The sequence below is a fragment of the Paralichthys olivaceus genome, chromosome 13, assembly GCF_024713975.1.
Source record: "Paralichthys olivaceus isolate ysfri-2021 chromosome 13, ASM2471397v2, whole genome shotgun sequence".
NCBI classification, from domain to species: Eukaryota; Metazoa; Chordata; class Actinopteri; order Pleuronectiformes; family Paralichthyidae; genus Paralichthys; species Paralichthys olivaceus.
In genome coordinates, this window is record NC_091105.1 from 1,638,071 (window position 1) to 1,650,118 (window position 12,048).

Below are 12,048 nucleotides of genomic sequence, written 5' to 3' on the forward strand. Positions count from 1 at the left end.
ACTGACACTCTGACAGCAAAGTGTCGTCTCAGGATTAATTTCAGATTCACGAGTTCTCTTTGTTTTTTTGGAAAACGTGCAAAAGATGAGGACACGTGATTGTGCGATCTCAGCAGGGAGCAAACGATTCAGTTATATTCTGAGAAACGGTATAAAATCAAATTGTCTCATTCCAGTTTCTGATAACACACACACACACACACACACACACACAAGTTTGGCGTTTTCTCTTTCTGCCTCTTGAGTGTTTTTCCCTCGTCTCTCTGCAGGGGGCGGTCTGCACGGAGCGATGCTCAGAGGGATGGTTTGGACCGAACTGTAAAGAGGAGTGTGTTTGTCACAACAGGGGGAAGTGCGACCCAGAAACTGGACAGTGCCAGTGCGCTAAAGGTTTCACCGGTAACAGGTGTGTATGTGAAAATGCAGAGTGCGGGTCTGTGTTAACTTTATTTCACGTTTGCGTTCAGCCACTCTGGATCCTCTCAGGAGATTTCCCAGATTTCAGTGCAGGTCCAAAAAGCAGCTTTATGATCAGTCACAGCTTCCAGCTCATCTGGAAAAGAAGATCCAGAACACGAACCTGTCTCCTCAACACGTCGTCCTCCGTCAGAGACACTCTGCTCAGACGTTCGTTCTTCCGTTTGATGTGCTTTGATAGAAATCATTGCAGAGCGGTGTTTGCATTGTGCCGACGTCACGTTACACGTTTTCTGTTCGGTGAGCTGTTGTTCATTTAAAACCCTTTGTCTGTTTTTTGTTTCTCCAAATATTCTGAGTGTGTAACAAACAGCAGAGACAGAAGATTTCAGACTAATGTTGAACATCACGCTGGCTCGCCGCAACTCAAAACCAAACTCTGGTTTGTGGTTCATGTCCCAGTGGACAACAGACAGGTTCGCGTGTGTCATTTTCCCATTTGTCGAGCTCTCGTGTGCGTCTACACAACCCTCTGTGTTGTGCCCTCAGGTGCAACGAGGAGTGTGCGGCAGGCAGTTACGGTCAGGACTGTGGCAGCGTGTGCGACTGTGCAAACGGCGCTCGCTGTTACAACATCGACGGAGGCTGTCTGTGCGAGCCGGGCTTCAGGGGCCCGCACTGCAGGGACAGGATGTGCGCCCCCGGCAAATACGGCATGCAGTGTGAACACACGTGTCTCTGCGAGGACAAACACACACTCAGGTGAGTCGCACGAGGGTTTTTAAAGATACACAAATATTCCTGCTGCAGTTTCACAATGAATCAAAAGTATTTCGTTGGAGCCACGAGCTCAGCATCAACACTGATCACCGCCGAGTGTCTGATGACGATTGATAAAAGTCTTTTCCTCAGAGAAACTCACACAACACATCTGCAAACTTCCAGAACACGTTTTAAAGCCGGTGTGAACAGAACAACTTAACAGCTGATTAATGACGTAAACACGGATCTCACCTCTGGAACACGTCTGTTGATCTCACCGTGTTTCCAGCGGTGACTTATCAGCTCACAGTTTCTGTTCCTTCAGGTCGGGTTAGTGTTAGCTAACTGTTAGCTAACAACTTTAGCTCTTTACCTGGTTCAGCTGTTTGAAGCTCCGCCCACTCAGGTGTTACACTTCCTGTCAGGAGCACGAGGGCGGGAACAAACTCTGCTTGATTGACATCTCCCTCAGTCTCCTCCTTGTTTTAGTTTTATTCATGTCATAAGAAATATGAAGCAAGATTTAATGTGTTGGTTATGAGTCTCCACATTTACATTTAACAAAAAATACAAACAAAGTTTAACATTTTAATGTGGCGACAATTTAAAACCTGAAATCAGACTGATGGTGCGTTCAAGTGGTGTCGGAATAATCAGAAAAATGACTTCCAGACTGGGAAAATTAAGCTTTTCAAGTCGGAACAACAACAAAATATAATATAATAAGCTTTAGATAGTAGCCTCTCATGTGAACTTATTTTTTATTTCATTCAACGAAACGATTGAAATGCAAACAGAAAATCTCAAATCTTGAATGAAAAGGAGCAGAAAGAAGAATGATCTGATATAATCTGCCCCTCTTTCACAAGACAAAGCAAATTCTCCAGTAAAATAACTAATAATTAAAAAAAGCACCTTCCACTTTTGGCCCAAACAGTTATTGTCATGATAACCGTGCATATATAAAATATGCCCGTCACATCCGATCCTTTGTTATCCTGCGTATTTTGGAAAGATTTGTTGAGGTACTGTTTCAACGCTCTGATCACATTTTGTTTACACCCTTCATTTGGAATTTCGTCACGTGTCCCTCTGCTTCTCATGTGCAGCTGCCATCCAATGAAAGGAGAGTGCACGTGCCAGCCGGGCTGGGCAGGACTGCACTGCAACGAGAAGTGCGCTCATGGTTTCTATGGTCACGGTTGCCTGGAGCCGTGTCTGTGTGTGAATGGAGGGGTGTGTCATAGCGCCACTGGGCGATGCCAGTGTGCCCCGGGGTTCACGGTGAGTCGTGCGTTGGATGAGCTGATAAATCGGGTTTGAGAACTCAGATCTGTTTTTATTGTACATGTAACATCGAGATCTCACTCATCATCTGCCTGATTGAAGTTGATGTCATTATTATCTATTCTTGCAGGGGGTTCATTGTGAGAGTCCGTGTAAAAGCGGCACCTACGGCAAAAACTGCTCCCTGGAGTGTTCCTGTAAGAACTCTGTCGACTGCTCAGCCATCGACGGGATGTGCTTCTGCAAAGAGGGTAAACACAGCGTTGAGAGTCTGACCCGTTGACTGAGCGGGTGAACTCATCACTGGGACCAGTCCAGCTGATGGTTCCTCATGTGTCTGCAGGCTGGCGAGGAGTGGACTGTTCCACCCCGTGCTCTGAGGGAACCTGGGGCCCAGGATGCAACGCCACCTGCCACTGCGCCAATGGGGCAAAATGTCACCCCGCAGACGGATCCTGCACCTGCACCGCCGGCTGGCAGGGGCCGCACTGTGACCAGCCATGCCCTGTGAGTACATGAGGCTTTCCGGCTTCATTTGTTTGTAATTATGTCGGAAGCAAACTGAAAGATCCATCAGACTTAAACTACAGTGGAATTTTTTTTCATAGCAAACCTTGAACATTAGATACACGAAGAAGGAAATATAATTATTTAAAGAAAGCAATCACTCTACATAGGAAGTATTCAAACTAGAATCTCTGTCCAGTGACCACACTTTCACACCACGACAAAACTTTAAGTCATAAAAACTCAAACATGTTCAAACTGCAGGAAGGTGAGATGAACTTTTTTCAACCTGGATAAAATGAATGAGCCCAAAACACTTAATATTGTATAATATAATAATTACTTCTTCTCTTCTTTTTTCTAATTTATTCTCTGCTTACATATATATTTCATATTCTTTTATTTCTGTTTATTAAGCTTGATCAGCACTTGGTTGTTTTTTAACATGATATATAAATGAATTTGACAATATATGTAAGAAAATCAATAATATGCAATAAGAAGATGAAAATATACTATATAGACAAAGACATCTGAATTACAGTACAAGTACAATACTATGAGAAAAACACAGTTCTCCTCCCATAGCAAGAGAAAGTCCTTCATATCTCTTTGTAAAGTAAAACAAACTTGAGACGATAAGAAAAATGCACCATATTTTTCTTCTGTGTGAAGTTTGGAGACATGTGAGCTGTGATCTGTGATAAGACTACACCACAAATCATAAGAGTGATAATGAAAACATGCAGAGGAACTTTTCATCCGTTACCTCACCCTCTGTCAACGTTAATGTGATTCTTAGATGTGTAAACCCCCCCCCATTTGGCTTTTCCGTGCCAACCCGCCCGGCTGCGTGTGCAACAACATTCTGTCTCTGACGGAGCTGGCTCAGTGTTCAAGAGATTTCCCCTGACGATTCTCTGCCCATTGGCATTTGTTCACACGTGCAGATGGGCACTTTTGGGCCAGGCTGCCTGAAGAGGTGCGATTGTGTCCATGCCGACGGCTGCCAAGCCGCCACCGGGGAGTGCCGCTGTCTGCCAGGCTGGTGGGGTAAGCGACGACGTCCTCCTCGTGCCGCTGCCAGTTTGGCTTCGGCATCACAGATAAGCCCGGTCCCAGGAAAACGAGGGGGCCACAGGTTTTACACCACGACGTTTATCTTCAAATTGAACTGTTCTGCAAGTTGGAGGGACGCCAGAGACACTTCAAATCACAAACACTTCAAATCAGCCACTGTTGATGCCATGCTTTGGAAAATAATCAGCATTCAGATCGATGGATAAAAACATGTAAACCCATCGAGTCTTGTGTTTAATGCAACAGTCATCAAAGATTCTCCACGATGAGAACTTTTTAAAGATTTTACTGTTTATACTTTTACTGAAGTAAGTGTATAGATGCAGGATTGGCTACATTTGATATTGTGGTATTTTATTCAAATGAATGCTTTGATTTCTTCTGGCATCCCCTCCTTTAATTTGACAGTTGAACAAAACTTTTTTATAAGTCCACCTCCAACACTGAGCTTTGTGACTTCCCTGCTTCGTCCGTCATCGTCCGTTTTATTTGTCCTGCAGGTTCCCGCTGTAGCGAGCCGTGCTCAGAGGGCATGTGGGGGAGCCACTGTAACCAGACCTGTTTCAAGCATTGCCCCAACAGCGAAACGTGCATTAGGGAAACTGGAGAGTGTGTGTGTCGTCCAGGCCACTGGGGAGTCACCTGTCAGAACAGTGAGTGTCATCAGTCGGCGGATACGTGACAGGAACTGGTTTATTTTTGAATTTATCGGACAGAGCAGAGAAACATCGAAACGCGTTGCTGGAACTATTGTAGGATTTCAAGCCGTTAACCTGACACACGGCATGATCCGTGATTGATCAGATCGATTGATTTATTGTGTAACATCAGCCTCACCTCACTGTGCTTTCCTTCATCTCCCAGAATGCCGAGCTGGTAAATACGGAGATCAGTGCAGCATGTCCTGTCCGTCCTGTGCGGAGTCGTACCGCTGCCACCATGTGACAGGAGAGTGTGACTGCCTGCCTGGATACACGGGACACAACTGTGATCAAGGTCGACTTTTACATCATCGATTAAAACCGTGCAGCTTTGTGCAAATTCTCCAAACTCACAGATTTGTGTTTTTCCACCACTGTCTGAGATTTTAGGTAGAAGAACGTCTTCATTCCGTCTCCAGGTGATTTGACAGTTTGTGTTGTGTGTTTTTCAGTTTGCCCGTCTGGCTTCTTTGGCAAACAGTGTTCTGAGGTGTGCGGAAACTGTGCCAACAACTCCACATGTGACCACAAGGACGGTCACTGTGAGTGTTTGCCTGGCTGGACCGCGACTGACTGCTCCAAACGTGAGTGACACGTGATTTCAAGTGACCACAGCCTCGATTAGGAGTCCATTTGGGAGCAGGATTTTCATTTCACATTCAGATTCTGTGACACATTCAAATAGCCCCTGCTTGTGCTCACATTGCTCTGCTTGTGCTCAAACTGTCCAATTGAGTTCATTCAGCATCAGCTCTTCACCTCATGCTAGAGAATTTGGACAGACGTGTTACACAAAGAAATCCAAGAGCAGACACAGAAGCTGCATGAGCTCGAGGAGACGAGCTGAAGCACAGGACATTTGTCTATGCAACAAAAAAACAAAGCGCACAGTTTGAGCCTCACAACATTATTTCCCTCGGTCCTTAGGTGAAAGGTGTTAGGTTGCTTTCCGTTCTGAGTGTTATTACTTTTGTTAAAACACACAGTCTCTTAGAGATGCAACTGAAAATGATTTCCAACATCGATTAATCTACGGATCAGTTTTTTGTCATTGACCTAATTTTGTTATCCGAGACAAATTCCACCAATTTCCACAAAGTTTTGCGGAGTTGCTTCGCTTGTTGTCTAACACCTGGATGTTTTTCAGCCTGTAGTCCAGGTCGGTTCGGAGCGTTCTGTACTCAGACCTGCTCCTGTCCCAACGACCTCATCTGTGACCGATTCACCGGAGACTGCATTTGTGAGAGTGGAGACGACGACTGCAAACAAGGTACAGACACAGATACGTGGTCGCTCATTGTTAAATTTGCCTTCTTTATATTAACGCTGTGTGATTCAAGTCCTGAAAGTTGTGTCATCTGTGACTTGTGCACGGTTGGATGTCTTCATTTTCACCTCCCGCTCCCTGTTTGACAGACTCGTCCGAGCAGACAGGCAGCGTCATGGTCCCTCTTCCTCCTGGTGAGCGGGAGTCGTGGGGGGCCATCAGCGGCATCGTCGTGCTCGTCATCCTGGTGGTGCTGCTGCTGGCTCTGCTGCTCCTCTACCGCCGCAGGCAGAAGGACAAGCAGAACAACACGCCGACGGTTTCCTTCTCCACCAGCCGCACCGTCAACTCCGAATACGCTGTTCCAGGTAAAGCACAGAGGGGTTAGCCAAGAGATCTAAGATTTTATTTACTGAAGCTACATGAGATGATGTTTGTGATGAAAACGACAATGAAATGTATTTAAATCCAGGATGTCGTGGTTTTATCAACAGAAGTTGACACGTTTCCTGACTCAGTTTGACAAATTCAATATCTTTAAAATCTGATAAGAATTTATAAACTGGGCGATAGATCATTTAATAAAAGGCAAATTACTAAGAGGCCGTTATCAAACCATCGAGAGAAAGAAATGTAAATGAGTCTTGATATTTTACAGTTTAAACATAAACTTTATGATGAACTTTTACCCTCATGTAAACATAAATGAACATATTTTCTGTATTGTGGAGCAATGTGACGACCCAGATACAAGGACAGAGCCAATGATGCGACTCTATTTTGATTTAGTAGTGGGCAGTATCCAGAAACTCAAAGGCAGAAGGTCAAAAAACACACTGCGGGAAAAAACGCTGGAGCACTGACAGGGAAAGTGAAAACACACTGAAGAGATGAACTGGCACAGCGGGAGGGGAAACACAGACATACAAAATACTAGCTAACAAGACAAACGATCAGATCTGGTCTCATGTTGTGAGAAACTAATTACCTGGAAGACAATGGGTTATAGGGAAGAGGACTAACAAGTCAACTCCAAAAGCCAGAAGCCAGAAATGGCTTCAGGCCATAAAAACGACATCCTATAGAAACATCAAAACTGAGAAATCCCACAGACTTATGGAGGGTGTTCGAGGACGGACTATGGTCCTCAGGGAAAACTAAGATCTAAGAAGGAGAAGTAATCAGAAAAGAAAGAAAAAAAAGATGTAGGAAGGAAGTGAGAGACGAAAAAACTTCAAAATAAAACAGGAAAGTCCATCAACACGAGTCCAACGAAGTGCGATCAAAGTCCTGAATGGATTCTGTCCTTGTGTCTTGGTGTCATGGTTTTGTTATGTCACTGACCTCGAGGTAACTTTACAGCAGCAGAGTCCACGTGTTTGTTTTGGCCCACAGATGTTCCTTACAGCTACCACCACTACTACTCCAACCCCAGCTACCACACGCTGAGCCAGAACAGGCCTCCGCTGCCGCACCTCCCCAACAACCACGACTGCACCATCAAGGTGAACATCAGCTCCGTTACACACACACACACACTGATCCGACGCTTCAGGCTGAAACGTTCAGGAATCCCAGCAACTGGAACAAATGTGTAATTCATCCAGCCGACAACAGATGGACGTGTATTCAGGGACGTGGATTAGTTTGACACCATAAAAAATAGATGCAATAAACAGCTCTTGGCCATTTCTCAATGTCAAAAGCAAATTTGTATTTGGTGCATTTTCCTCACGTTGCTGATTTACGTTTTATTATCCTGTGTATCTTACAGAATACCAATAACCAGCTGTTCTGCAGCGTGAAAAACATGGAGCGGGAGAGAGGGGGGCTGTTTGGGGTTGAGAGCAACGCGACGCTGCCGGCCGACTGGAAACACCACGAGCCACGCAAAGACTCAGGTCCGTCTGGGGGGATGTTCTCGGGGGAGGGGGGGATTCACACGAAGGATCGGCTACTTCACATTTCAATCTTTTAAGCTGTTTTCAGACCAGCGGGTAAAGTCCGGAGAATCGAGTTTACTCAGAGTTTGCCTAGCAGCTTGTTTCCCGATGTTCTGAATAATCTGTAAATCTTACTTCTGTTGTGACTCTCTGCTCTCGTTCCTAAACACATTTAAAAAATACCTGTATTGACATCAAAACCTCAAACTTGACAAAATACTCTCAACGCAAATCGATGTGGAGACGTCACAACATTAAAACCTTTTACACAGTCTGCACAGGTGTTTACCAAAGACTTCAGTCCACGATGTCCGTCTGATGAGTGACTATAAAAACACTCCATAAAACGCGACGGTTGCATCGCAGGCGTTCTCTCACCTGGGATTGATTTTGCAGGTTTTTCAAAGCGGCTCGTCTGCTTTTGATTCGTTTTCTGTCAATGGAATTCTAGATTTGTGTTTTATTGTTTACAGGAGCTTTTGGAATCGATCGGAGCTACAGCTACAGCGCCAGCCTTGGAAAATATTACGGCAAAGGTAGTTTATTGCCCTGTTTTCACCTTTTTTCCCCTTTTTCCTCGCTCCTATCAGTTACTACCGAGAAGTAGGAAAACAAAAACTAGTGAGAATATTAGCCACATGAAGAGTTTATTAGTTTTTCTGTTAAAAACTCATTAATCATTACCTCTCCACTTGCTTTGGCTCCATGTGTAATCGTGAAATAGTCGGTTGGTTCGATACTTTGGTCCAGAATAAAATATCTCGACAATCACTGGATGGATGAGACAGAGTTAATGTTGCCCAGAGAGTTTTTCCTCTGGAGCCTCCAGCAAGAGAATTCATCTGGTTTGGGGAGTAAACAGATCACGTCAAAATCGAAATCTGATTCTACGGTTCACGGACAATGTTAGCATGCTAACGTTAGTTGAAAAACTTTCCCAATCCGTAGCCTTGTTAGCATGCTAACACACTAATGACTAATCTGAGATGATTAACGTGTACCTGCTTGATGTCGCTGAAGCTAACATTGGCACGTTAGCATGCAGAGGATAACATTTAGCTCAAACCTTAGCTAACGTTCAAGAGACGCTCGTTTTTTCACTAAATTAAAAAACGTTGACATTTGGGATCTACTAAAAAAGCAGCGTATGAAAATGTCTGGAACATTTATGCGATGATTAACTGTCCATCGAGTCAGTCCTCATGTTCTTCACGTCTTAACCTGTGTCTCTTGGCGTCCTGTGCGGTGGCAGAGCTGAAGGACATGGCGGCGGCGAGCAGCAGCTCTCTGAACAGCGAGAACCCTTACGCCACCATCAAAGACCTGCCGGGCCTTCCCTTCTGCCCCCCCGAGAGCAGCTACATGGAGATGAAGTCCGCCGTCCCCAGAGAGCGAGCGTACACCGAGATCAGCCCGCCGCCGTTCAACACGGCCACCTTACACAGAGGTGAAGAGAAAGGTTCGAACTCGGAATGAGTTTGAAAAGGTTCAGGTCACGTGGCACCGACAACAAGGTGTTAGCACTTTCATTTTTTGGGCCTCAATAAAAAGGGACTTTTTAATATTTCATAAAATATTAGAGAATATTAAAACGTGCGACAGTTTCCTATAAAAAAAACTAACTTAAATGAAACTCTCTGTTGTGTCACATCAGGCAGTGTAATTCTTCGAGCAGCAGGACATCGTGAATATGCAGCGTCCGTCCACATTAATCGAAGGCAGACAGAGGACACTCGTATTTGAGACAGATGAGACTAAAGAGTTTGGTTAAAAATCTGAACCGTCTCAGATCAGAGTGTGGGTCAGTCGCACTGTGTGGGTGTGTGTTGGTGGTCTGTCCGACAGATGTGGAGGACGGACGTCCTCAGGGCTCAGCGGGGGGGGATGAATGAACAAGTGTTTACATGGAAGTGAAGAGAGGACGGGGGGGAAGTCTAGATCAGATAGGAAGCTGGAGAACAGAGGTCCAGGCTCCATTATGAAACACAGCCTGCAGATGTATCACGTCCTAGTCAACAAATCTCTCAGACCAGAACCCAAAGAGGGTGATGAGTGTTTTTCTATTTGATCAATGTAAAAGGCGGAACAAGTATTTTCTGATTTACACAGTATTAAATCTCATGTATGTCGTTAATCTCCCCCCCCCCACAGAGCGTCAGAGCTCCCTCGGCCACTCTTCACACGAGGACCCGCAGAGCCACTACGACCTCCCTGTGAACAGCCACATCCCGGGACACTACGACCTGCCACCAGTCCGCCGCCCGCCTTCCCCCACCCCGTCCCCCAGGAGAACACCTCAGTGACGCTCTGCTCCCTCCTCTTCCTCACCCCGGGGGGGGGGGTGGTGGTGGTGGTGATTTCCTGTGCTGTCAAGGAAAGAGCAAACCTCGTGCTCTGCTCTGACAATCAGAGCTGTTGACCTGCAGCTACAGAGCAGCAGCCAGGGGGCGTCCGTCCCACTGAGGAACTATTGTTTGCTGTGGATGCCCCCCCCCCCCCCCCCCATGTTTTTAACTCAACACTGCCCCTCTGTGGGCTGAGGTGGTACATGCTTCACCGTGACAGACCTGTCCTCCAGTGTGGGGAGCCAGCAGCCTGCAGTGAGGAAGACTCTTAGCACCAAAGACCTTCACAGTCAAACTGAACTCATCCAAACATGCTGTAAATGAAGTTTGCTCGCCACTGATCAGCTGTTGTACATGTTCGATGCCCCTCCTTCCAGCAGAGATCTCACGTTTCTGCTTAATACTGTCATGGATTGAAGATTTCATTTGTTTTAAAATTTAAACCAGCTGGCAGCTTTGATTGAACTTCATCTGGACTTCTGCTCCTTGTTAAACCCTTTTATGAAAAACTTTTACAGATGCGTGGGTTCATGTCTTACCCGGAAAAACCAAATCATCGTTACAGATGAACGACCAAAAAGCATTTCTGTATCATATCAGCCGATGTCAGTTTCAATATTTCATCACCAGAAAGTCAAGAGTAACAGCATTTTACAATTAATCCATATATCGCTTCTTTTTTTTTTTTTTTAAACAAACGTGGCATTTAGAGACACTCGTGTGTCTCACCTCCTGCTGCTGTCAGATGAAACCTTTGTAAATATAGAATGAAATATATTGTTGTCCACGGGGATTTTGAAATGAACGTGTTGTTCGAGATATCATTTACATTTATGAATAGATACCAAAGGTCAGTGTGAACATTGTGAAAATCAAACCACGGTCCAAACCAAAGCAAAGCAGCAAAATGAATGTTAACACAGAGTTCAGCAGTTTTTTATTCAAACAACACATTCACACAAAATACAGTTTTATAAAGTTTATTAATGTTTTGAGAAATTTCAGCATGAACAGTTTTTATCTCGTATAAGCATCAGCATAGATACATAGAAATGTGGTTATTGATTTTTATTCTTTATTCTTTCACTGGGGTGAGCACCACAAGTTAACTTCCCTTCACCTGAATAAGATAATTCAAAAACTAAAACAATCTGAATTAGATGATGCCACACATGACAACAATATCTTTATAAAATGGATGAATTTAATTGTTCAATCAGCCAAACAGTCATTTTGCTGAAGATCCATGAATTAGTCTTGAAAATATCATAAAATGCATTTTATTTTAAAATTGCAATATTAAGGAAAGTGAGAAAAAACTCCTGGGACCTCACCCCTCCGACAAGTTTGAAGAAAATCCGTTCCGTCATTTTTGCTGTAATCCTGCTGACAAACAAACGAGGGATGAAAACTCAACCACAAGAAATCCGCAGATCTGCTTTTCAGTGTGTCATTTTTTTTTTACTATGTCTGTTTTCGTTCACCTGAGTGTCGTGTTGCCTTTAAATCATTTTCACAACGTTTGTCGTCTTTTAATCGATTCTGAGTCAAAGCTTCGTTATCCGGTCAGATAACAGAAACCCTGTTTACCACAGAGAATGTACGTTGAGCTTGAAACGCTGTAGGTTGGTGTAGAGCTTCAGCTTTTTTAAAAACACATGACCATATATTTTTGAATGTAACCATGGGAACATGTTGTGTATATACTGTAAATAAAAATGGCTGCACCTTTGATCAGT

The 12,048-nt window shown here is 44.5% G+C and overlaps 1 protein-coding gene across 6 annotated transcripts in view; it reads left to right on the top strand.

The window, feature by feature from the left end:
• pear1 (platelet endothelial aggregation receptor 1) overlaps positions 1–12,041 on the top strand; it is a 42,535-nt gene extending 30,494 nt beyond the window's left edge. For 3 of the 6 annotated variants that reach the window (XM_069537252.1, XM_069537251.1, XM_069537253.1), the window contains 16 exons: positions 270–406; positions 967–1,179; positions 2,289–2,463; positions 2,597–2,717; positions 2,810–2,973; positions 3,924–4,026; positions 4,554–4,706; positions 4,918–5,049; positions 5,207–5,338; positions 5,902–6,024; positions 6,171–6,389; positions 7,390–7,526; positions 7,796–7,922; positions 8,438–8,500; positions 9,217–9,423; positions 10,116–12,041. In XM_069537252.1, the coding sequence (XP_069393353.1) occupies positions 270–406; positions 967–1,179; positions 2,289–2,463; positions 2,597–2,717; positions 2,810–2,973; positions 3,924–4,026; positions 4,554–4,706; positions 4,918–5,049; positions 5,207–5,338; positions 5,902–6,024; positions 6,171–6,389; positions 7,390–7,526; positions 7,796–7,922; positions 8,438–8,500; positions 9,217–9,423; positions 10,116–10,267 (2,358 nt within the window). In that variant the 3' untranslated portion in view covers positions 10,268–12,041. The remainder of the gene's footprint in view (positions 1–269; positions 407–966; positions 1,180–2,288; positions 2,464–2,596; positions 2,718–2,809; positions 2,974–3,923; positions 4,027–4,553; positions 4,707–4,917; positions 5,050–5,206; positions 5,339–5,901; positions 6,025–6,170; positions 6,390–7,389; positions 7,527–7,795; positions 7,923–8,437; positions 8,501–9,216; positions 9,424–10,115) is intronic. The other 3 variants (XM_069537255.1, XM_069537254.1, XM_069537256.1) reach the window with 3 other exon arrangements.
• Positions 12,042–12,048: the final 7 nt, after the last annotated feature.